The sequence below is a fragment of the Gigantopelta aegis genome, chromosome 14 (genome assembly GCF_016097555.1).
Source record: "Gigantopelta aegis isolate Gae_Host chromosome 14, Gae_host_genome, whole genome shotgun sequence".
Taxonomy (NCBI): domain Eukaryota; kingdom Metazoa; phylum Mollusca; class Gastropoda; order Neomphalida; family Peltospiridae; genus Gigantopelta; species Gigantopelta aegis.
In genome coordinates, this window is record NC_054712.1 from 35964901 (window position 1) to 35987631 (window position 22731).

Genomic DNA, 22731 nt, shown 5'->3' on the forward strand with positions numbered 1-22731 from the left:
TACGTCATATACTATAACTTTTATAACTTACAACTGAGTTATGCTGCAATGTTCGCTGGCAGGGTCCACGGAGTGTATTTAAACACTAGGGGATGTAGGAGAGTGGGCAGTGTCAATACAATAGTCAGGAGAATGACAATACATGTATTTGAGGGCCCATCCTGTTGGGGGTGGTGGGGGTGGTGGGAATGTTTGAATTCCAAGTGTTCATATGTACATATACGGTATTGCCAGCCTTCAGAACACAGTATCAAGGAGTGCACCGGATCCACCACCCCTTGATTCTATCACCGCTTAATCTCAAAACATTGTTAAAAACAAGTTGTATGATACATGAGGTAATTAAAGTTAGTTTTTTTGTTTGTTTAACGACACCACTAGAACGCATTGATTTATTAACCAGCGGGTATTGGATATCAAACATTTGGCAATTCTGACATATATTGTTAGAAAGGAAACCCTCCACATGTTTTCCATTAGCACCATCCCATAGACTGGATAGCACATACCAGTCGTGGTGCACTGGTTGGAACGAAAAATAACCGATTGGGCCCACCAATGGGGATCGATTCTAAACCGACTGCGAACCAAGCGAGCGCCTTACCACTGAGCTACGTCCCGCCTCGATCAAGACATGAAAAGAAGATTTTAAAAAGTGAGATTTACTTCTGAAAACATTAGTAAAAGCTTACAAACTGGTTAGTAAGGTGCATAGAAACCATCTTGAAATTCCATACCTGTCAGCTCTCACACATTTGGCGTGAGTATCACGCATTTGTAACAAACATCACGCTCTCACGCAACGTTACTACAATCTCACGCTTTTTCTACAAATAAAAATATTTTATAATCGTGGTTTCTATTTGAGAGCTGAATAGAATTATATACTGATTATGCAGGGTCTCTGAATTCGTTACCTATTAATAATAATACAGCAATAATATATATATATATATATATATATATATATATATAGAGAGAGAGAGAGAGAGAGAGAGAGAGAGAGAGAGAGAGACAGAGACAGAGACAGAGACAGAGAGACACAAACACACACACACACACACAGATATATAGTCGAACCTGTATATAACGGTCACTCAAGGGACATGGCAAAAGTGGAGTGGCCGTTACGGACAGGTGGCTGTTATATACAGGTAAAGGAAAATACATATAAAATAATTTACTATGAAAAAGCATTACTAAATTGGAATGCATAAAGTATCAACCCAGTGGTAAAGCGCTCTCTTAATGAGCGGTCGGTCTATCGATCCTCGTCGGTGGACCCATGATCTATTTTTCGTTCCAGCCAGTGCAAAAACCGTGGTATGTGCTATCCTGTCTGAGGGATGGTGCATATAAAATATTCCTTGGTACTAATGGAAAAGTATAGCGGGTTCCTCTCTAAGACCAAATGTTTGACATCCAATAGTCGATGATTAATAAATCAATGTGCTCTAGTGGCGTCATTAAACAAAACAAACTTTAACTTTTCATTAGTAGGCCTAAACGTATCTTCGCAAGCCAAGATACTCATTCCGTACAAATACATCATATCGGAATAGGCACATTGGGATTACAAGCCACAGAACATAGATACAAATATAAAATAGACAAATCCTTAAAAAAAACCCCATAAAACATGAAATAAAGCTTGTCAGAGACAGAAATATTCGGTCGACCTTGGGCTTGTCTTGCGAATATGGTCTAAACGATGTTATAAGATGCTGACTAGAGAACGCACCTTTAAAAAAAAAAGTGGTTTGACGCTAAAGTACTTTAAAAATATAACTAATAAGGTTAACAGGTGTTATTTAAGTTTGAACACAGTAAAATCGGATTGGTCAACCACTGGGAAAAGTTGGTAAGGGTCGTGTTGGCTTTGGGACAAATCGATCTACTCCAGAGTTATGTCCCCATAACAATTTTTCACCAATCAAAAAAAGGTATTTTTTACTTCCGACTCTAATGTTTAGCTTTGCAAGTGGAAGAACATTTGTGACTCAGAAGCACACATCTTTGATTTATCTTATTGTGTTTTTGTTGTGGATAGCCATTTTTGTAAATTAATATAAAATGAGTCTCTTTGCTAAAATATTTGGATCTGGGAAGAAAGGGGAAAAAGCCCCCACCCCACAAGAAGGAATCCAAAGACTACGAGAAGTTGAAGAAATGTTGATTAAAAAATCGGACTTCCTGGAAAAGAAAATTCAATCTGAAATTGCTACAGCTAAGAAGAATGGCACTAAAAACAAAAGAGGTAAAACGCCAGAAAGATATTTGGGCAGGTCTTCCGGATCTCCCTTAGTTCTATACACTTGTCTCCCCGGCTTGCAGTGAACTCGTATGGAAATCCACAAGTGAACTCGTATGGAACTGGAAGACTTACATGTATGGAAATTACAAACTGATATATCTAATACTGTATAGCAAGTTGCGTGTAGTTTTTATGCAGAGTTCGACAAATCTGCTAGCCCGACGTCTGTGGCTAGTGTTTTTTAAGTTCGGGATAATACCTTTTTTGTTCATCAATTAACAACGGATTACACATCGCCATTATATTCATTTGACATCAGTCCGACACGGGATGATGCCCTGTATTTGAGCACTTCTCCCTAAACTAATCTGTTTACTTATTAAATTGACACCTATGCCTCACCGGCGGATCAGAGTAATTTAACATAACACTGAATTCAATGCTTAAAACTAAAACTATAAAAAGTCACTCCAAAATCCACCCAATTAAATTCACTAGCCCTCTTGCCCCGGAATTGGTCACTGGCGAAGTCAGAGGCTAAATCCGAGGTGGGCATGCCTGAACCTCTGTGGATATGGGCACGTAAATAGAGATCTCATTCCAACCCAACTTCACTCGGAACCATGGCAGACTCACCTTGTGTGGTTTGTCACCGACCAGTAACAAGATGACATCACGCCGTGGAATGCGACTCTTGCCAACAAAGGACACAAAATGTATAACATGACACCAAAATAGGTGACCACAGGTGACATGAAAATAGGTGACTGCCGTTGACGCACAAACTGCGGTTGACACGCAAATAGTTGACTGATGGTGACATAAATAAGAAGCATATATACAAAACAAGTGTCAAAATACACATTTAAGAGAAATATCTAAGTATATCTGCATATATATCCAAACATCCTCATACGAGTTCACCGTTATTTTTTACATACAAGTTCGTTTTCCATACGAGTTTTCCCGTTCATACGAGTTAGTTTCCATACGAGTTCACCGCATCCCGTCTCCCCACCCCCCTCCATTAAAAACTAAAAAAATGTCCCATTTTTCTTTTGCGCCCAAAACACCGGATCTGGGTCTGGTGAATATGGTGCTAGTCTAAAGTGAAACACATTGAATCAAATGTGACTGAAGGACTTTCCTTTGGCACTGTCACTAACCCTGACCCAAACTCGTTTTATGATAAGTATTTATAATGTTCTTTATATGTGACAGTGCCAAAGGAAAGTCCTACCAGAACATGCGCTATATTTTCACTGACAGCTGCACAATGTTCCCACCTTATTAAAAAAAATTTAATAACCAACAAGAAAGGTGTATACAGGCCCTAATCTAGAGTTGAAAAAGTAGGACTGACTTCTCCCTTCCCAGAATATTACGGCAACTTAAATTTCTCACTACTGCTAATAAAACTGAGATAACAATGTAATCGATTGGCTTGAACAAGATAGGAATAAAAAGGTAAGAATATAAGACTCCATCATATGCGGTCATGTGGGATAGAAAAAGTACACCCGAGGTGGTGAAAATTTCAACATGATCGAAATTTTCACCACCTCGGGTGTACTTTTCTATCCCACATGACCGCATATCATGGAGTCTTTTTCTCTCATTCATTCGGTAAATAAACCATTATTTTACACGAACAGACAAAGATGGCTGAACAAGTAACTTTTTTATTTAGCCATTTTATCATAAATAAACTACACCATCGTATTTACTGTGTTTATTAACAAAATAGCTTTTAAAATGAAGGTTTTAATAACAAAATATTAATTTAAAACTGTCTAATGACCTCACGTCACCACCTCACATTAGTATGACGTCATATATTACCAACGACGTCATGTTAAACGCAAGCGTGTGATATCCAATGGTGATGTCATTAAAATTAAAAATAACAGGTGAAAATCAAATTATAGGCGGCCATTAATCAACAGAAAGTCAACAAGCCTTGTTTATAGCCTCTATTAGAAATTTGCGAGAAAAAAAAGGCAGAGTTACGTCCCCATACCACTAACTATTTCCAGCGCATTCCGCTTTCTTTGGGAGTAGCCGATGGCCTCAGTTGTTTGTGACTCTTCAGCATACATTTATGCATGCCAGTCCCTATGCTAATAATTAAGTTGATGAAATTGCGTTTTGTTATAACTGGCCATGTGTTAAATATAGGAGATGAATCTAGTGGTCTGTCATACACCTGATTGTTTTGGTTTTCTTGCGTGGACATTTTTTTGTTTTTGTTTTAAAACTGCAATCTTACCTCACATTAATTATCATAATTTCATTTAAACATACAAACACACCTGCAGTTTTAAAATTAAATTTTAATGAATTATGTGTGACAGTAACACCGTTGTAATAGATAATAGAAACATTGTGTTTATAGTGCATCTCACAGGGAACGCATTTTTTTCATACTATGGAATTTACAAGTTATTTATTTCTGAGCCGCATTTTTTCTACATTACACACAAAAATAGTATATTTTAGTTATTTCCAAAAAACTTCTATTTTTATTTTTACGTCAAACCAAACTTAAATTATTTACAAAACCACAAAACATTTTTGTAAGATGGGTCGGACTATATGTAATATTCCAATCAGAACAGTCCCCTTCCCTGCATGCTATATTATGTTATTTTTGGGGGTTTTCAGTGTATTTCTGGGGACGCATGACCTGACCCCTCCACTAAAAACACCACTAGCCAGTCTAAACTTCCTCTACGCAATTTCCAGCACATGTGTCTGACTAAATATTTTGTTTGCTTTAAATAGATTAGGCCTATATACATTGCATTATAAAGTGTAAATTTTGCTGTAATAACAGCTAAATATATAGTTTAACCTAAAAACATCTACATGTACCTATAGTAATAGTACTTGGTATCAACGACGACGGATGTACACACATGCACACACACACACAGAGACTAGAGAGAGAGATATTAGTGGCGCAGGAAGGTGCCAAAAAGTGTAGGGAGGGGCCACACTTTTACACTATTATAAAGCAAAATATCTGAAAAGTGCTCCAGTGACTATATATATAAATATATGTATATATATATACCATGGAATGCTTAATGGTTGTGCATAATATTAATAATTGCAGGTAGATTGTCGATCGTAACTATTAAATTACACATGAAATTGTGTCCGTTACAGTATGTCCGTCTGACAATGACACTGGAATCGCTGTTCCGATTTGTTTACGAGTAAGACAGTAGAAACCTTATCGTTAGGCGAGGAAGTGAATTTCTGTATCGTTAGTTTCATTATTAACTACTGCATAGGTCGTAGTTAATAATGTAGCTAGCGGTACAGAAAATCACAGCTAGTCATTTAGTCAAATTAATGTACACTTCCATTCGTACACAGTGATATATACGCAAACACATGCATATTACTTGCAAATATCAAAAGTTTATTAAGATACCGTTTTAACGAGTCAGTCATCAATGAGCCATTTTTCTTGATTCCCCCCCCCCCCCCCAAGACGTGTTCGTAAGTATTTTTGTTGAACACAAAACATATTGTACATTTTCTTTTCTGTAAAAGAAGGAGATTGCACACAATCTGACAAACAATAATAGTAATAGAAAACTTTATTAACGTCAAAAAATAACGTCGACAACTATGCCACAATTCAGTAGTAATAAAGGGCCTTTGTTGCAAGCGACTGGAGCATAACATGCCGGAAATAATTTAGTGGCTAATTGAGATCGCTTAGCGCAATGAAAACCAAGGGCAGATAAGTATGTTTCTAATAGAGGCTATTGGAAGTTCGATACCCGGCGACAATTGATTCGATAGCTGGCGAAAAATCGTTGGGTGCCGGCTATTAATGATATCCCTATCCCATGTAAGATAGAAATTTCTTACATGGCTTTCTTTCATGGGATAGCTCTGTTCCATATATCTGAGGATGAGAGAACAGTGTTTCCCACATTAGGGGATCACTTTCTATCATCGTTATTCAGGTTTTTGAGACATCTTGAAATCTTTATTAGAATATAATGTTGAAACTGATTGGTTCACCAAAATGAATGTCTATGAATGACCAACTGACGTTATCTCCAGTTCAGTTATACATAAAATACATTGTACTAATCGTTTTTGTGCCAGATACTTCGGGGCAAAATAAGTGGTAGGCCTATCCACAGAGTCAACTAACCCACAACAATATATTATGGTAACCAATCTTTCAAAAGTTTTTAGTGGATTTAATTTTTAATTTGTCTTTTGCTTTTCTGGTTTACTTTAAAGGACAGTGGGGAGATGGGGTGTCGCTAAGCCATCCACCTGTTCTTGCTGCCTGGTCTTATTCAATAACATGTGCCTAATGTTTTCTTTCAAACACGGTATTAACAAAATGATGACATAATAAACATAAAATAATAATAATAAAATAAATAATATAAATTAAATAATAATTTTAAAAATATATAAAATAAAAATAAAATAAAAACATGATTTGCTGTTTTGAAGGCAAAGTCTAAAATGTTTTCAACCCGTTCCCCCCCCCCCCTCCCCCACACACACACTTAGTTCAAATGGCTTGATTTGCGTTAAATGTAAGCATGTAATTAAAATAAATAAATAATTTTTGATTGTAAAGCATTAGAAATCTTTTGAATGGAGTTTTACCCTGTAGTGTCTTTAATGAACATAATACATGTATTTCGCAATTTTTAAAGTACAGTTTAACCCGTCTAAAACGGACACCCTTGGGACCATGTGAAAAGTCTGTTTTAATAGTGGCATCCAATTTAGAGAGGTTCGGTCCTGTACTGACATTTATGGGGATGGTGAACTTTGTTTTTCGGATTAGAGGAAATTTGGTTTACAGAGGGCCTGGTTTTGAGGGGTTTTACTATATGCTGGTACATGTATTTTTTTTTTTTTTGGGGGGTCATTTCTGAATATAATGCTCCATAACTGGTGTAACAAAGGCTGTGGTATATACTATGTAGGATGGTGCATATAAAAGATCCCTTGCTGCTAATCTAAAAAAGTAGCCAATGAAGTGGCGACAGCGGGTTTCCTCTCTCTATATCTGTGTGGTTCTTAACCATATTTCTGACACACAAATGTATAACCATAAATAAAATGTATTGAGTGCGTCATTACCTCTGAGAAGTAATGGTTATGGAGACAAGCTCTAGTCTATTTCTAGACGGTATTCCCCCTGTTTCATCATCACACACACTTGTTTTACCATAAACACATGTACCTCTGAGAAGTAACAGTTATGGAGTCAAGCTCTAGTCTATTTTTAGACAATTCCTTAGTCATTTTTTGAGGGTATTTCCCCTGTTTCAACATCATCACACTCTTGTTTCACTCTTAATCACACGTACCTCTGAGAAGTAACGGTTATGGAGACAAGTTCTGGATAGTCTATTTTAGAGAGTATACTTCGGCATCACAGAATCCCATTTCACGTTATTGTAACTGTATCCAGATTTATTCAGTGCAGAAAATTAGGATTAAATATTACATTTCTGTGTGTAACTACATCACAGTACAAGTACATATAGACAAAAAAAAATCCTAAACATTTTCATGGGTTAAAACTAGGGTCTTCGACTTTTAATGAAATGACTATTATAATATAAATATGAAATGATTTTGCTATGAAATGACTCAATTGCTCTGAGTATTGAACAAACTTAACTCTTTTTTTTTTCACATCAGTAAAATAATCTTAGATTATATACTGTTCTTTATACAGGTATACAGGGCACAATATTTTACGAAATCCATTATTCTCTTCGTTTGTTGGTTACGCAACTTTAAAATCACGAGAACCGCCAATCAGTTACGTGGGGAACTATTACATTCTAAAATTAAAAGTACCATATATGAGTTAATGAAAGTGAAAATCAGTTTATGTTTTTAAATACATTTGAACCACCAATGTAGCACAGAACCATAGTTCAAGAGTTTTTGGATCAGGTAGGCAAAACTCATGTAAACTAACTTCCGGTTACCTTAGATTTTGAAATATTGTCCCCAGGATGTGTGAAATTTACCCCGATTACTCAATATTTTTATTTTTCATTAATTATTTTTATTACATGTAGTTGCCCTGCAAGCTTTGAAACGAAAAAAGCGTCTTGAGAAGCAGCTACAACAGATTGACGGGACATTGTCGACAATTGAACTGCAGCGGGAAGCACTAGAGAATGCCAGTACGAACACTGAGGTGCTAAAGGTGATGGGAACAGCAGCCAAAGCTTTGAAAGGAGCTCACCAAAATCTGTAAGTTACCACTATCCTGTCTGTGGGATGGTGCATATAAAAGATTCCTTGCTGCTAATCGAAAAGGGTAGCCCATGAAGTGGCGACAGCACGTTTCCTCTCTTTATATCTGTGTGGTCCTTATTCATATGTCTGATGGCATATAACCGTAAATAAAATGTTTTGAGTTCGTTGTTAAATAAAACATTTCCTTCCTATAAGTTACATTTATTCGGAGGTCGAATTACATTTGATGCTACATCAGGATTTTTACGTGTCCTTGAAATCCTGGGATGTCCTGGAAAAAGCATTAAATTTTATTGTGTCCTAAAAATTTAGGCCAAACATTTGTGGGGTGTTTTTTTTCTTGCATTGTGACTTTGGTTGTCCTCATAACCTGTTCCCATCAAATTCAGACAACAATTTGTTATAAAAACATTCATTGATTGAACATTTTATGTCCTGGAAAAGACATGGAAATGTCCTTGAATTTTATGTTTTTTCAAGTGAAAGAACTATATACATATACAGTCCTTCTCGTTTAAAAATATCAGGTGGGTGATAAAGCACTCACCTCATGAGCTCCAGGTGTGTGATAAAGCACTCACCTCCTGAGCTCCAGGCGTGTGATAAAGCACTCACCTCCTGAGCTCCAGGCGTGTGATAAAGCACTCACCTCCTGAGCTCCAGGCGTGTGATAAAGCACTCACCTCCTGAGCTCCAGGTGGGTGATAAAGCACTCACCGCCTGAACTCCAGGCGTGTGATAAAGCACTCACCTCCTGAGCTCCAGGCGTGTGATAAAGCACTCACCTCCTGAGCTCCAGGCGTGTGATAAAGCACTCACCTCCTGAGCTCCAGGCGTGTGATAAAGCACTCACCTCCTGAGCTCCAGGTGGGTGATAAAGCACTCACCGCCTGAACTCCAGGCGGGTGATAAAGCACTCACCGCCTGAACTCCAGACGAGTGATTTGTCTTCAATGGAAAAAAAATTCAGTAACGTTTGCATATATTGACAAACAGATGTTTTGAATAGCACACACTGAACTGTCACTGAATCAGTGCAGTGATATTCAAACTCTGGGACTGGATGGGATTACAGCAGCATCTTTTCAAACAAGTAGAGAAAGGGTGCTGTTATAACATTTTTAGGTGGACAAATAAAAAAACACTTGTGAGATAAAATTAAGGTGTTTTTGGTAGGTATTTATGATGATAGTGCTAAGTTCGTTTCATGGAACAAGGCCCAGGATCTTAGTAAAAGTGTTGTAAATCAATCTAAAGTCTTTATGGAATACCAATTGACAGTTCATATAAATTTAAAGAAATAATGTGCCGGGCTGCTGTCCGAATGGTCATATTGTGTATTAATTAATAAGCATAATTTACTTATTAATTATTTAATGATTTATTCTGTACAAAAAATAACGATTACATATTACATAACAACATAAAAGTGTTCTAAAATAGAAGGTACCCAGATCTAGGTAGCTAGATTAAAAAGTATAATGATTTTTAAACATTTGTTTTTTTAGAATTCCTGAGTATTTTTGAATTGTATTATATGTTCACATTGTTGTGCTTGTTGCAGAGACGTGGATAAAGTCCACGACTTGATGGATGATGTAGCTGAGCAGAATGAAATAGCTTCCGAAATTTCTGATGCCATTTCAAATCCTGTTGGTTTCGGAGATGACGTGGACGAGGTAATAGTTTTACAAATTTGGCTATAAAACTGTATTTTTAATGACACCTCAGTATGGCTATTTGCTGTCTAACATAGGGTTATTTTGACATTTGCCACCACATAGTTTAATATCCCATGCGGATAGAAAAGAAGCTATTTTCTATAGTCAGGACAGACATACCATGGCCTTTGCTGTATCAGTCAATAGCCACCGATTAAATGGGGGGGGGGGGGACAAAATCCTGAGATTCTACACTCCACTGAGGTACAACTTTGGGAATTTGGACTCGGGCTAAAAATTAAGTTAGAAGTGTTTTTAATAGATGTTAAATCTCAGCCTTTGGATCATTCATTTAGCTTGTATATTTTTTATATCTCATTTGCCCAATCCAATCTATTTTCCCATTCTCCGATGTAGAAATGGTAATTTTTGTTAAATGCCAGCCTTTGGAACCTTTCATTTAGCTTATGTAATTTTTATATCTTATTTCAAATATCCAGCCCCTATCATTTTCATGTTCTCCGATGCAGAAATGGTAAATTTTAAAAATGGTTGCTTTCAGGATGACCTTTTGGAAGAACTGGAGCAGTTAGAACAGGAAGAATTAGACAAACAGATGCTGGAGATAGGCGAACCTGCAACCGACCAACTCCCTTCTGTCCCCACGGAAGAGCCGGTACCCGCCCGTGAGTTTCACTTTTCACTACTTGCACCAAGTCATTCCAGCAACGTAAATACCATCTTTCACAGCCAACAGTAAATCTTAACAAGTCCTCTCTACCCACTGAGGAGCCAGTTCCAGCTACAAGTATCACTTTAGGCAACTAGCAGCAAGTCTAGACACTGCTCTCCCCCTCACCCCCAAAACTAAAATGTACCTATAAAAAAGATGAGATATAGTTATTACTTTTCCGGTGGCAGTGCTATTTAAAGTTTCGCATTTAGATGATTTTCTCGCAAACTATAAGTCCCAAGTCAATGAAATTTGGTTTATAGGTGCACCTATGGATGTTCATCACAGTGTATTGAAAAGGTTTATGGTAGGTGAGATGTTTATTTCTGTGGAATTCTTGTTACAACTACTAACTTAAGTAAGGCAGTGATTCAAGGCTCCCTAGCCTTGACATTGTTAATGATCTGGGGATAATCAATTAAAAAAATATATATATAAAAGTCGGGACCTCTCTTTCGTAGCCATGGATGGAGCCGTAAGTATACGTTCAGAAATAAATCTGGCTTCTCCTCATAGACGTGGTGAATGTTGGTGTTTTTAAAGCTGTAATAGGAAAAATTATTGACACAATATTAGAAAAACTCCAACGTCTTTTCATTTCGTCGTTTCAGGTGGAAAACCTGTTCAAGAGGATGATGATGAGATGAAAGAATTGGCTGCGTGGGCGTCTTAAGAGAACACTTTTAGACTTTTATAAACAAATTTTTAGTCCAGTCACAGGTGTACGATTTAAATATGGTGGTTTTACTGTAAATTGTTTTATGCAGCCTTTCCTTCTGGTAAGATCATTTCCAGGTGCTTGTACAGAAACTTGAGCAGGGGTGGGTCTGGACTGTGGCAAAAGATGTTTCTAGGGGGGGGTTCGTGTCATGCTCCCCTGGAAAATAAATTAAAAGTTCATTAGTGGCAGAGGGTTTTTTCGACCTGAATTATTTTATTATCATCATTGGTATGTTTGTCAAAGTAACTGATAGTGTATGTGATAAATTTAAAGAAAGTTTTTCCTGTTTCGTTACCCGAGATCTCAAAGCAATAGATTTGGTGTTCAGGGTTGTGAATGAGCGATAAAATAATTATGTGGTGCGTCTAAAACGTCATTTGACGTACACGCCTATTTATGGATTATGCCAGAAACAAATTCAGGTAACCCGGTTCGTTTTTGTGTAACCTCTTCTGACCAAATTATCTCAGAGTAGTTTGTATGTCTAAACAAAAATAACAAAGTTTGTTTTTGACACCACTAGAGCACACAGATTAATTAAAGCACATTGATTAATCATTGGGTATTGGAGGGAAAACATTTGGTTATCCTGACATGCAGTTGTCAGAGGTAACCCACTACGTTTTGAAAGGGATGTTATATCTATACTTTTCTCCATATTTGTTAACATGTACCACAGCCTTTAATATACCAGTCTTGGGGCACTGGATAGGACAGGGAGAAAAAATTATCAGAGAATGGGTCCGCCAAGAAAATTTGATCCAGTTATCAAAGCATCCCGGACAAGCAATTTATGGACTAAGCTAGAGTAGACCCTTAAAAGCAAAAGCCCTTTATTTGTGTTTTTATATCTAAATGAGATTTAAGTTTATAACTGAGGACCTGGCCTCATACGTATACAAAATATTTTAAGTCAAGGCTCCGTGCTTTAATAGTCGTGGTCCATACAAAATGCTTGTTGTTAAAGTCTGCAGGCCATGCTAAAGTCTCAAATCTAGAGTGCAGAGGTTAATCACAAGAGTCAGCTATCATTACATAGACTATGGTACTCAACGTATTGACAGCAACTTACCTTTTTTTTTAATGTATATTACCACAGATAAGTGAACACATTTGATATACTAGGCATAAAAAAGTGATCATTACATGTGGTCTGTTATTTGTAGTTTGATGTTAATTTTTTTAAGTTGATAACATTACGGTCAGGGAATATTTAGTTTAATTTTTTTTTATTAGCAACAGTTGTTAATCAATTTAAAATTGAAAATTAGCAACTACTGTTTAACGTTTAGGATTGTGTTTGCGATCTCTGAAAATTGCACAGTGAATCGCAATGCAATACTGAACAAATATACCCTGAAAGTTCATGATTTTGTTGAACCAATGAAGCAAAGCATCATGTTAAACAATTTGTTTCAGTTCAGATCTAGAAGCAGAATAAATGTCCAAAGAATGATTTATCATTTTTCGTTTAAATGTGTGTACAGTCTTTCTTCCAGATTTAGTGTTCTTTGAATTGTGGGGCTTTACTGTATGTCAGTCAAATCAATAGTTCCAACTTGCACACCCCTGAGGGCATAATGGTCTGTTCCATATTTTTGGTTGATGTTGGGGGCACATTGTATAACATGAGAGTGTACCTATAAAATTATGGAATTTTAGTGAAAGTCTGAATTGCATTGACTGGTTTCAGCACCAGCCTATATTCCTACTACCCACTCCCTCCAAATAAAATAAATAAATAAAAACCTTCAACAATGGCCCCCCCCCCCCCCCCCCAAAACCCCCAACAACAACAAAACAAAAAATCACCACCACCAAAACAAGAACAACATAAAACACAACATTTATACATGTGTGTGTTCCCAATGCTTTTGTTCAATATGGACACACCCCCCCCCCCCCCCCCCCCAGCACATTATCTAATTTTTGGTTGACCGTAATACTGGATGTCGACTGCAACATGTATGTTTAAATTTGTATATTTCAGTTAAGATACAAGACAATCGGATCATATCTTTGTTACCTCATTTGACACAGAACTAGTACGTTTATTGTTAGATCTCTTTGTTAGGTTAAACAAACCAAAATTGTTTAGTAAGAAGTAAGATGATATTTTTTATTATTGTGTTAAAATACAGTTATGGTCATTAACTGGTTATCTGTAGCATCATAGGGCAATTCCTTTTCATATTAAATATTATTGGGTGGTGGGGGGATGTCTTTTAAATATTTAATTCCCCAGTGCCTGTAAACTGCTGTAAGCATTGCTGAGCAAGAGTAACTTTGAAAATCTAAAACAAAGTAGCAAGCAAATATAAAAAAAAATATATATGTACATGTGTATATTAACATATGCTACTCATGATTTCTGGGAAGAAACGAGCAATTTCTAGAAAAAAATTTTTAACTGAACTTTGTTTTAAATTTAAAAATAGTATTGTGATAATTAGTTGGGTACAGGGTCATCGAGCAAAGAGCAACTGGTCTGTAATAATGGTTCTCTACATCACAAACAGTATGGGCCGAATTTATGAAGGTCTTAAATTGTGATAATTAGTTGGGTACAAGGTCTTAAAGCAAAGAGCAACTGGTCTGTAATAATGGTTCTCTACATCACAAACAGTATGGGCCGAATTTATGAAGGTCTTAAATTGTGATAATTAGTTGGGTACAAGGTCTTAAAGCAAAGAGCAACTGGTCTGTAATAATGGTTCTCTACATCACAAACAGTATGGGCCGAATTTATGAAGGTCTTAAATTGTGATAATTAGTTGGGTACAAGGTTTTAAAGCAAAGAGCAACTGGTCTGTAATAATGGTTCTCTACATCACAAACACTATGGGCCAAATTTATGAAGGTCTTAAAATGTTAAATTTGTTTTAACACCACAACTACAGCATATTGATTTATTAATCATCGGATCTTGGGTGTCAAACATTTGGTAATTCTTAGAGAGGAAGCCCGCTACAGTTGTCTGTTAGTAGCAAGGGATTGCACATAGCATAGCCTTTGATACACCAGTTGTGGCACACTGGTTGGGACGAGAAATAGCCCAATGGGTCCACTGACTGGGATCGATCCTAGACTGACTGCACATCAGACATGTTCTTTACCACTGGGCTACATCCCGCCCCTGTGAAGGTCTTGAATGCAGACAAAATGTGATGTACACACCTGCATTAAAAACCTGCATTTATCATAAAATATTCAATATACATGGTTCTTCAGGGAAGTTACATGTGACGAAGGAATAAATAGTTTTTCGTAAATTCAGCACAATGAAATATACTTTGAATTTCTACAGTATGATCATCCTAGGACTTCGTTCATGTTATTGTACATATGTACATCATGTAGCTGTCATGTTTAACAACAACCTGTATATATTATTGTTATTATTTACTTTCTACGGCGTTTTGCTTTGTAAGCTTTTGTGTCGGACTATAGTTAAGCTTGTTTTCAGTTAATTGATTTTGCTTATTTTAATAAATATATCCATAATTTAACTTTAATTTTTGTTTATGTAATACCCATTTGTCACCTTCATTGTATACTGAAATACAAAAGAAATACAAATATTAATTTTATTATTTTAAAAAAAAATTAAATTTATAATAATCTACTTTGAATCCCATTAGGTTTTTGTCTGTCAAAATTATCAGCGTCTTGTGAACATTTTACGCTGATAGTGACAGTATTTGCTGCATTATTGCATCATGAAAAAACCCAAACATTTTTGTTCAGTATATTACCTAGAACAAGAAAAGTCGTGGAATTCACTCCCAGAACACACAAAACCAATAACGGCTTAAGCAGCGTTTTCATCGGAATGTACAACTAAATTTGTTCCAATTTAGGTGTTCTGACTGTATGTTTTGATCACCTGTGACATGTCGGTGCAAGTAATTGCATAATGAGTTGCCCCTTTAACATATCAGAAGATATTGGCTTTGGAGAATTATTACAATTAAAATTGAGGACATTTTAATAACTGGTCTCTTAATGTAGAAAACGTTTTTACTTTAATGAAGTGGGGGAGTGGGTTAAGGGGTTGCATTATAGTTATTGCAAGTCAGTTCCTTGCAAATCAGCCATGTAACAATATATATGTAGGCCAAACATTTATACAAATATACAATATGGTTTCATTATTCATATATCTGTACTTTCAGTTGGTATATGGTAACCATGATAGCTTCTTGGCTTTATCATGTAGCTAAGTTCAGTTTCAGTCTACATGTTTTGTTACTGCATAAGTTAATTGCAATAATATGCATGTTTTATTAAAAGGAACAGCATGACCACAGCAGTTTTTTGTGTTTTTTTTAACAATCAAATATAGAATATTAACTGAATTCACTTAATACAAATTGTTACTGTGTGTAATTTGAAAGAAAAATACATTTCTATGCCATGTCATGATTGTTGTCTATGTTACGTTATTAATATTATGTACATAAATTGAATGTGTATTTATATAAAAGAACAATTAAACGAAATTGTTTTATGTATCTGTGCAGTTGTTTGTTGTGGTTAATGTGACGAGGAAAGAAAAGGAAAAAGAGAGAAAGATGTTTTATTTCACAACACATTTTAAGTTATGATTATGTGGATTGAGACGGACGGACTACACAGATAATGAGAGAGGAAACCAGCTTCGGCCATTCCATGGGTTACTCTTTTCAATTAACAGCAAGGGATCTTTTATATGCATGCACTATCCCACAGACAGAATATTACATACCACTGCATTTGTTAACACCAGTTGTGGAGCACCGGCTCAATGACATGGATTGATCCTAGAGCAATCACTTATTAGGCCAGTGCATTATAGACCGTGGGCCCCCTGCCCCCCACTAGGGATTTTTCAAGATGAGTAGATCTTTGAAGCCTATCCGTAGACATATTCAAATCAGTTTGTCTGCAGGCAATCTGTTGGTGGGTGTACCTGTAGGGCACGTTTGAGTGTAGGCACCCTATTTTTAACTGGAAATTTCTGATCAAGGTTAATGTTCCACATAATTTTCAAAAATATTTGAAAATAATTCTGGACTATCACTGCTTTTACTTTAAAGCTGAGTTACTGGTGAATGTATTCCACCAAAAAATAATACATTTTTGGCATCTGACTAAGCATAGTGAGTCAATGAATTTGAAATGTCCTGAATATTACAAACATAGTATATGAAAAAACTGCATGGCAATGTTCAAGTTAACATCCAGACATATTTTGAACAGGTTTAAGACCAAATTATGAATGCTATTCATGCTAAATTACATGTTCATAACAAACCACAAAGCAATGCAATATATGTGGTATGGATATAGTACTGGGGGTATACTCACCAGCAAAAGTTACACAGTTCCCGATATACGTAATTCTCTATGTACATGTGTATATATACATACCGTACCTAAAACATTCTGATCCTTTTATTATTGTATTGTATTTAATATCTGAAGGCAGCATTACTTAAATATGGTGCAGTACATGCTGTATAAACCAGTTAATGGATATTTTGAATATTTTTATATTACACACATACAAACATAAAAAGTGAATTTACATACCATTCTAGGCAAGTCTGCATTACATATACAATTTATCTGTCTCACAACATTTCATCTTACAATAGCTAGGTTTTTTGTTGCTTTTTGTAATATTTTAGAATTGCAGTTCTATTTATATTATGCTTAACTTATGTTTTGGTGTATATATTTGATATCTACATAGAATATTGTCATCAGGCAAATATCTAGCACTATAAAAATCTAACTTTCATTCACAAGAAAATGCAGAAACAAAGATTATACTTCAATGTCTGTATACATTGCTGCCAGTTCACCATCCCAGATACGGACATTTGTATACACTCAATTTGGCAACAAGAGTCATCTTATAGATGTGCACAGCATCATTAAGGATGCAGGGAAGACACCAACTAGCAATTCCAGCTGTGCTTGCCATTACTGGCTATGATACCAACAGTGCTTTTATGCAGAATGGAAAACTGGAGGTTTTGAACATTCTCAAGCAACACCAAGACTTCCTTGAAATGTTGTTAGCTCATGGAAGTTCAGCAAAAATTGATGTTCATATATTTAAGAAGCAGATCATTTCATATACCTTCTCTATGGGAGTGCAGGTGCGAATAACATACAAAAACATCATGACTTGAGAAATATCTGGAAATGTTTGTTGCTAAACCAAGGATGATAATATTGAACTACAGTAGAATATAAATCAGCCTTCTCCACTCTACATGTATGTATTCACTGAGAATGCTCTGAGAATGCACATAAAGAGAACAAATTGCCAAGTTGTCATTTGGTATCAGTCATGCCAGGCATACCAGACTATTCCCCAACCAAATGGTCATATGGCTGAGAAATTTTAGAAGGCACACTAGAGATGAAATAGTGATATGATACCACGAGAGCTGATGGACATACTGATGGTGGAACCAGAGCAGAGTCTGGAGAAGGAAAATACCAGAAATTGTGAACATGACAGACATATTTTAACTGTATGAAAATGCAAAGGAATATGAAAGGAAGTCAAAACTTTCCTAGACAATAATATTTGATGTAGAAACTAATTATATACACTTGAACATAAGTTAAGCACAATGTAAATATAAAGGCAAATCTAAAAATATTACAAACACAGACTAGTATAAGATGAACTTCTGTGAGATAGATGACTTGTACATGTAATGCAAAAGAAATTATGGTAGGTACACAAAACTGATGCTTTAACTTTTTTAACACTGGTGTTTAGTAAAGAGGGACATTCATAATATTGATGCACATATACTCAACAAAATTAATTAAGGGCTAGTAAACTTTCTTATAATAGAATTCTTTGTTACTGTCATATTATACTACTCAAAAGAATTTAAGGGTCAAAAATTTATAACCAAATAAGTTTCATAGTGTATTAGATTGATGATGTAAACTACACCAAAATTTTTATTTATTGTTCCATATTTACAAAAATCCACAAATAAACGTCACTGTATACAAGAAAGTCACATGACATGCTGTCAAAGTTGAAGGTTGTCAAACATGGATTTTACACATTAGAACATTCGTTTAATAGTGTGTGAATCCACCCCTGGCGCGAATACACTCGACACATCGTTGCCTCATGCTGTTGATCAGACGTCTGAAGAACTCTTGGGGAATGGCCTGCCACTCTGCCATAAGAAGTTGACCCAGATCATGAAGGTTGGCCGGAGGGTGCATGGTTATCCCAAACTCTCCTGCCTAATTCGTCCCAGGCGTACTCTATTGGGGCCAAGTCAGGCGAATATGCTGGCCAATCCATCCTGGCGATATCTTGTTGTCTGAGAAAGTCCGTTACCACCCTGGCGCGGTGGGGTCTGGCATTGTCATCCTGCAGAACTGCCCCGCCGCCAATCTACTGAAGGCCTGGGAGAACCAACGGCCAGATAATCTCATTCAGATAGCGGATTCCATTCAGATTACCATCCACCACATAGAGGGGGGTCCTGTGGTGGATAGAGATGCCGCCCCACACCATGACGCTGCCACCACCGAACCGGTGACGTTGTCTAACGTTAACGTCAGCGAAGCGCTCCCCAGGACGTCTGTAGAGACGAACCCGACCGTCGTTGAACTGGAGACTAAACCTGAACTCATCAGTGATCATCACTCGACCCCACTGAACACGTTGCCACCGCAGATGAAGCGTGCACCAGTGACGTCTGGTCGTTCTGTGACGTGGTAGGAGTGGTGGTCGAACAGCCTGGCGATGCCAGCGTAGATTATTGGCTCTCAGACGATTGCGTATGGTTTGATCAGACACTCGAGTTCCAGTCGCAGTCCGCAGATTGCCACGTAATCGGCGTGCAGTGGTTGTGCGTTGACGTAGAGCCATATTGGTGATGTAGCGGTCCTCTCTATTTGTAGTGCTTCGGGGTCTTCCCGAACGTGGACGATTTCGAACAGAATTCGTTGCTTGGTACTGTTGCCACAGTCGGCCAACGACACGCTGACTGACACCAAGTCTCAGAGCAACATTTCTTTGCGTATTGCCATCCTGAAGCCAAGCAATAGCCCTTCCTCGATCTTCGATAGTCAGTTGAAGTCGTACCATTGTCGAATTTGGAGTGTGCACCGTACACGAACGCAAGCTCCAATTATACGGAAATTTAGCATTGGGAACATGGAATACACGTGCAAAGCGTGCAAATGAAGCGCTTTGTGAAAAAGCAAGTTATGGACACTTAGCAGACCTTTCGCTTTCGCCCTAATTTACGTGCAAATGTAAGCATGTTTTCGCCATTAGAACTAGTCGACAGTGTCAATGACAGTGGATTTTAATTCATTTATGGGTTGCTTAGACCCACTTTCGTCAAAATGGAACAATACCATGCGTGACATTATGGTCTAGCTAATATAATTGACATTCAGAAAATAATGTCGAAAATATCGTCTGACCCTTAAATTCTTTTGAGTAGTATATTTTAGCATGTTTTGGTCATATATATGGCTTCTATACATTGTTTCAGTAAATTTTTACTGGTTATACACGCAAAAAACACTGGGATTTCACATACTTATGAAAAATATTGAAATGAGCATTAGGCAAGTATTTGTTACACATTTGTTCAGAATGGTTTTTGTCATTGTGTTCCCTCAAAATTGTTATTTAAGTCATTAAGTTTAAGAACATGCCACAATGCTGACAACTTTCAACGGAAGAAGTTGTATTTTCCCCCATATTTAAAGGAAAATGCTAAAATATCTATTGGACCTTAATTAATTTTGTGGAGTATAGTATAGTCAGATATACTGAACCATATTTGAATACTGCTGCCTCAATATATTAAATACAGTGCAATTTTTAATAGTAAAAGGTTCAAGCAGCCCAAAATATGTGTAAATATAGAAAATAATGCATTTCAGACATTGCTTAACTTTTGCCGATGAGTATATCATTATTCATACCACATATTGCATTGTTATTTTGTTTGTTACTATTAACGTCTAGTATAGGATGAATATCATTCATTTTGGCCTTATATCTGTTCAAAATTTATATGGATGACAACTTTATCACTATATTTAATTTTTCAATATAGTGTTTTTGGGACACAAATGGCGATATTTTTTTAATCCACCAACGTTTTTGCTGCAGACAAGCAGATATTAAATTCATATATAATGAGGTATCTAAAAATACTTGTCTCCAAAAATCCCTAGGGAGGGAGGGTTTCGGTATCTGGCCCATGGACTATTACCACTGTATTGTGTTTAGCCGCCCGACACTGGAAGGAATAATTGTTCATCCTCGGAAGAATATAACTGCAGTAATTGGATGTTAAATAATGCTAACGTGATCAAGATTTGGAAAACCCACGGTCACTACCACCTTTTTTTTTTTTTAATACAACCTTTGATACAACAGTTTAAGCCAAGGTTGGAATGGAAATAACAGATTGGGTCCACACGGAAGGGTTCATACGGGCCATGGAAATGTTAGAAAGTTGTGACATTTGCAAATAATTTTACATGCCTCAAAAGTCTGAAAACTAACATTTCTGAAAAAAATGTTTTCATTTAAAATATGAGCATAAATTCACACCAATAATTATAATATTGCCTTTGAAGTCATGGAATTTTGTTCATAATGAAAAAAAAAGAAGTTTGTTTTGTTAACGATACCACTAGAGCACATTGATTTATTAATCAGCAATTTTGACATATAGTCTCAGAGGAAACCTGCTACATTTTTCCATTAGTAGCAAGGGATCTTTTATATGCACCATCCCACAGACAGGATAGCATACACCACAACGTTTTATATATCTGTCGTGGTGCATTTGCTGGATCATAACAAAAATTTATGAACCCTATTCAGAAGTACAGTGTATCTATCACTATCCAGACATGCTGCCTAAATAAATGTGGATTGTCCAACCTGACAATCAAATTCAGCAGATGCAACTGCAGGAAAGATATACGGACACACTAATTGTTGCTATAATCGTATAAAGATAGTACTATGGCTATCAAATAGTATCTGACCAGGGCCACATTCCACGAAGCAATCTTAGCCCTAAGATCAACTTAAGTGCATAGGGTAGCTATGCACTTAAGTAATCTTAGGGCTAAGATTGCTTCATGGAACGGGGCTCTGGTGAATTTTAAAAAAATATTTTTTACCGACCATCAAGAACAGATGGATTTATTAAACATCGTTATTAGATGTCAAACATTTGGCAATTCTGGTGCATGGTCTTCCAAGGAAACCTGCAACATTTTTTCTTTACCAGAGATCTTTAAGATGCAATTTCCCAGACAGGACAGGTCTTTGATATAATATCTGTTGTAGTTTATCAGGTCAAAGTTCAAAGTGCAATGGATACTGCTAGTCATTGGTGAGATATATCACAGGGTTTGTCATAAAGTGTTTTCTCAGACCAGTAAATCATGTCATTTGATTTGAACTAAATGTTCTATATGTGTTTTAAGAACTGTGATGCTTCAAGTGTGCAAGGTACCAAAGTTAAAGTTTGTTTAGTTTAATGACACTAGACCACATTGATTATTTATCATCAGCTATTGGATGTCAAACATTTGGTAAGAAAACACGCTACATTTTTCCCCATTAGTAGCAAGGGATCCTTTATATACACCATCCCAGAAAGGACAGCACATACCACAGCCTTTGATATACCAGTCCCAGTGTACTGGCTGAAATGAAAAAGGATCAGGCGAGTGCTTTACCATTAGGCTACACACTGACCCTCGCAAGGTACCGATAAAATGAGCACGACACCACTATTAGTAGGGGAGAATAGAGAGAATAACTTAAGGGAAAAGCTATGATTTCTGTTATTTCAGTCACATTGTACGATGACCTAATGATGGATTTTGTAGTGTAGATATGCGCGTGATGTCAAGTCATATCCTGCTATTATCCTGCTACTAGCAGGATATGACTTTGCGTTATCCGTCATATTGTCAATAGAAACGGTGGTTACAGGATAACCACAATACATTCTGAAATGCTCAGACTTATTCCTGCAGATAACAAACAAGTTAACCAGCA

General features: G+C 36.6%; 1 protein-coding gene across 1 annotated transcript; it reads left to right on the forward strand.

The window, feature by feature from the left end:
* Positions 1 to 1970: 1970 nt before the first annotated feature.
* Positions 1971 to 14262, forward strand: LOC121388114 (charged multivesicular body protein 4c-like). Its single transcript, XM_041519336.1, has 5 exons — positions 1971 to 2257; positions 8347 to 8524; positions 10095 to 10209; positions 10754 to 10877; positions 11536 to 14262. Exons 1-5 carry the CDS (start codon positions 2074 to 2076, stop codon positions 11595 to 11597), a joined length of 663 nt encoding a protein of 220 aa, XP_041375270.1. The 5' UTR covers positions 1971 to 2073; the 3' UTR covers positions 11598 to 14262.
* Positions 14263 to 22731: the final 8469 nt, after the last annotated feature.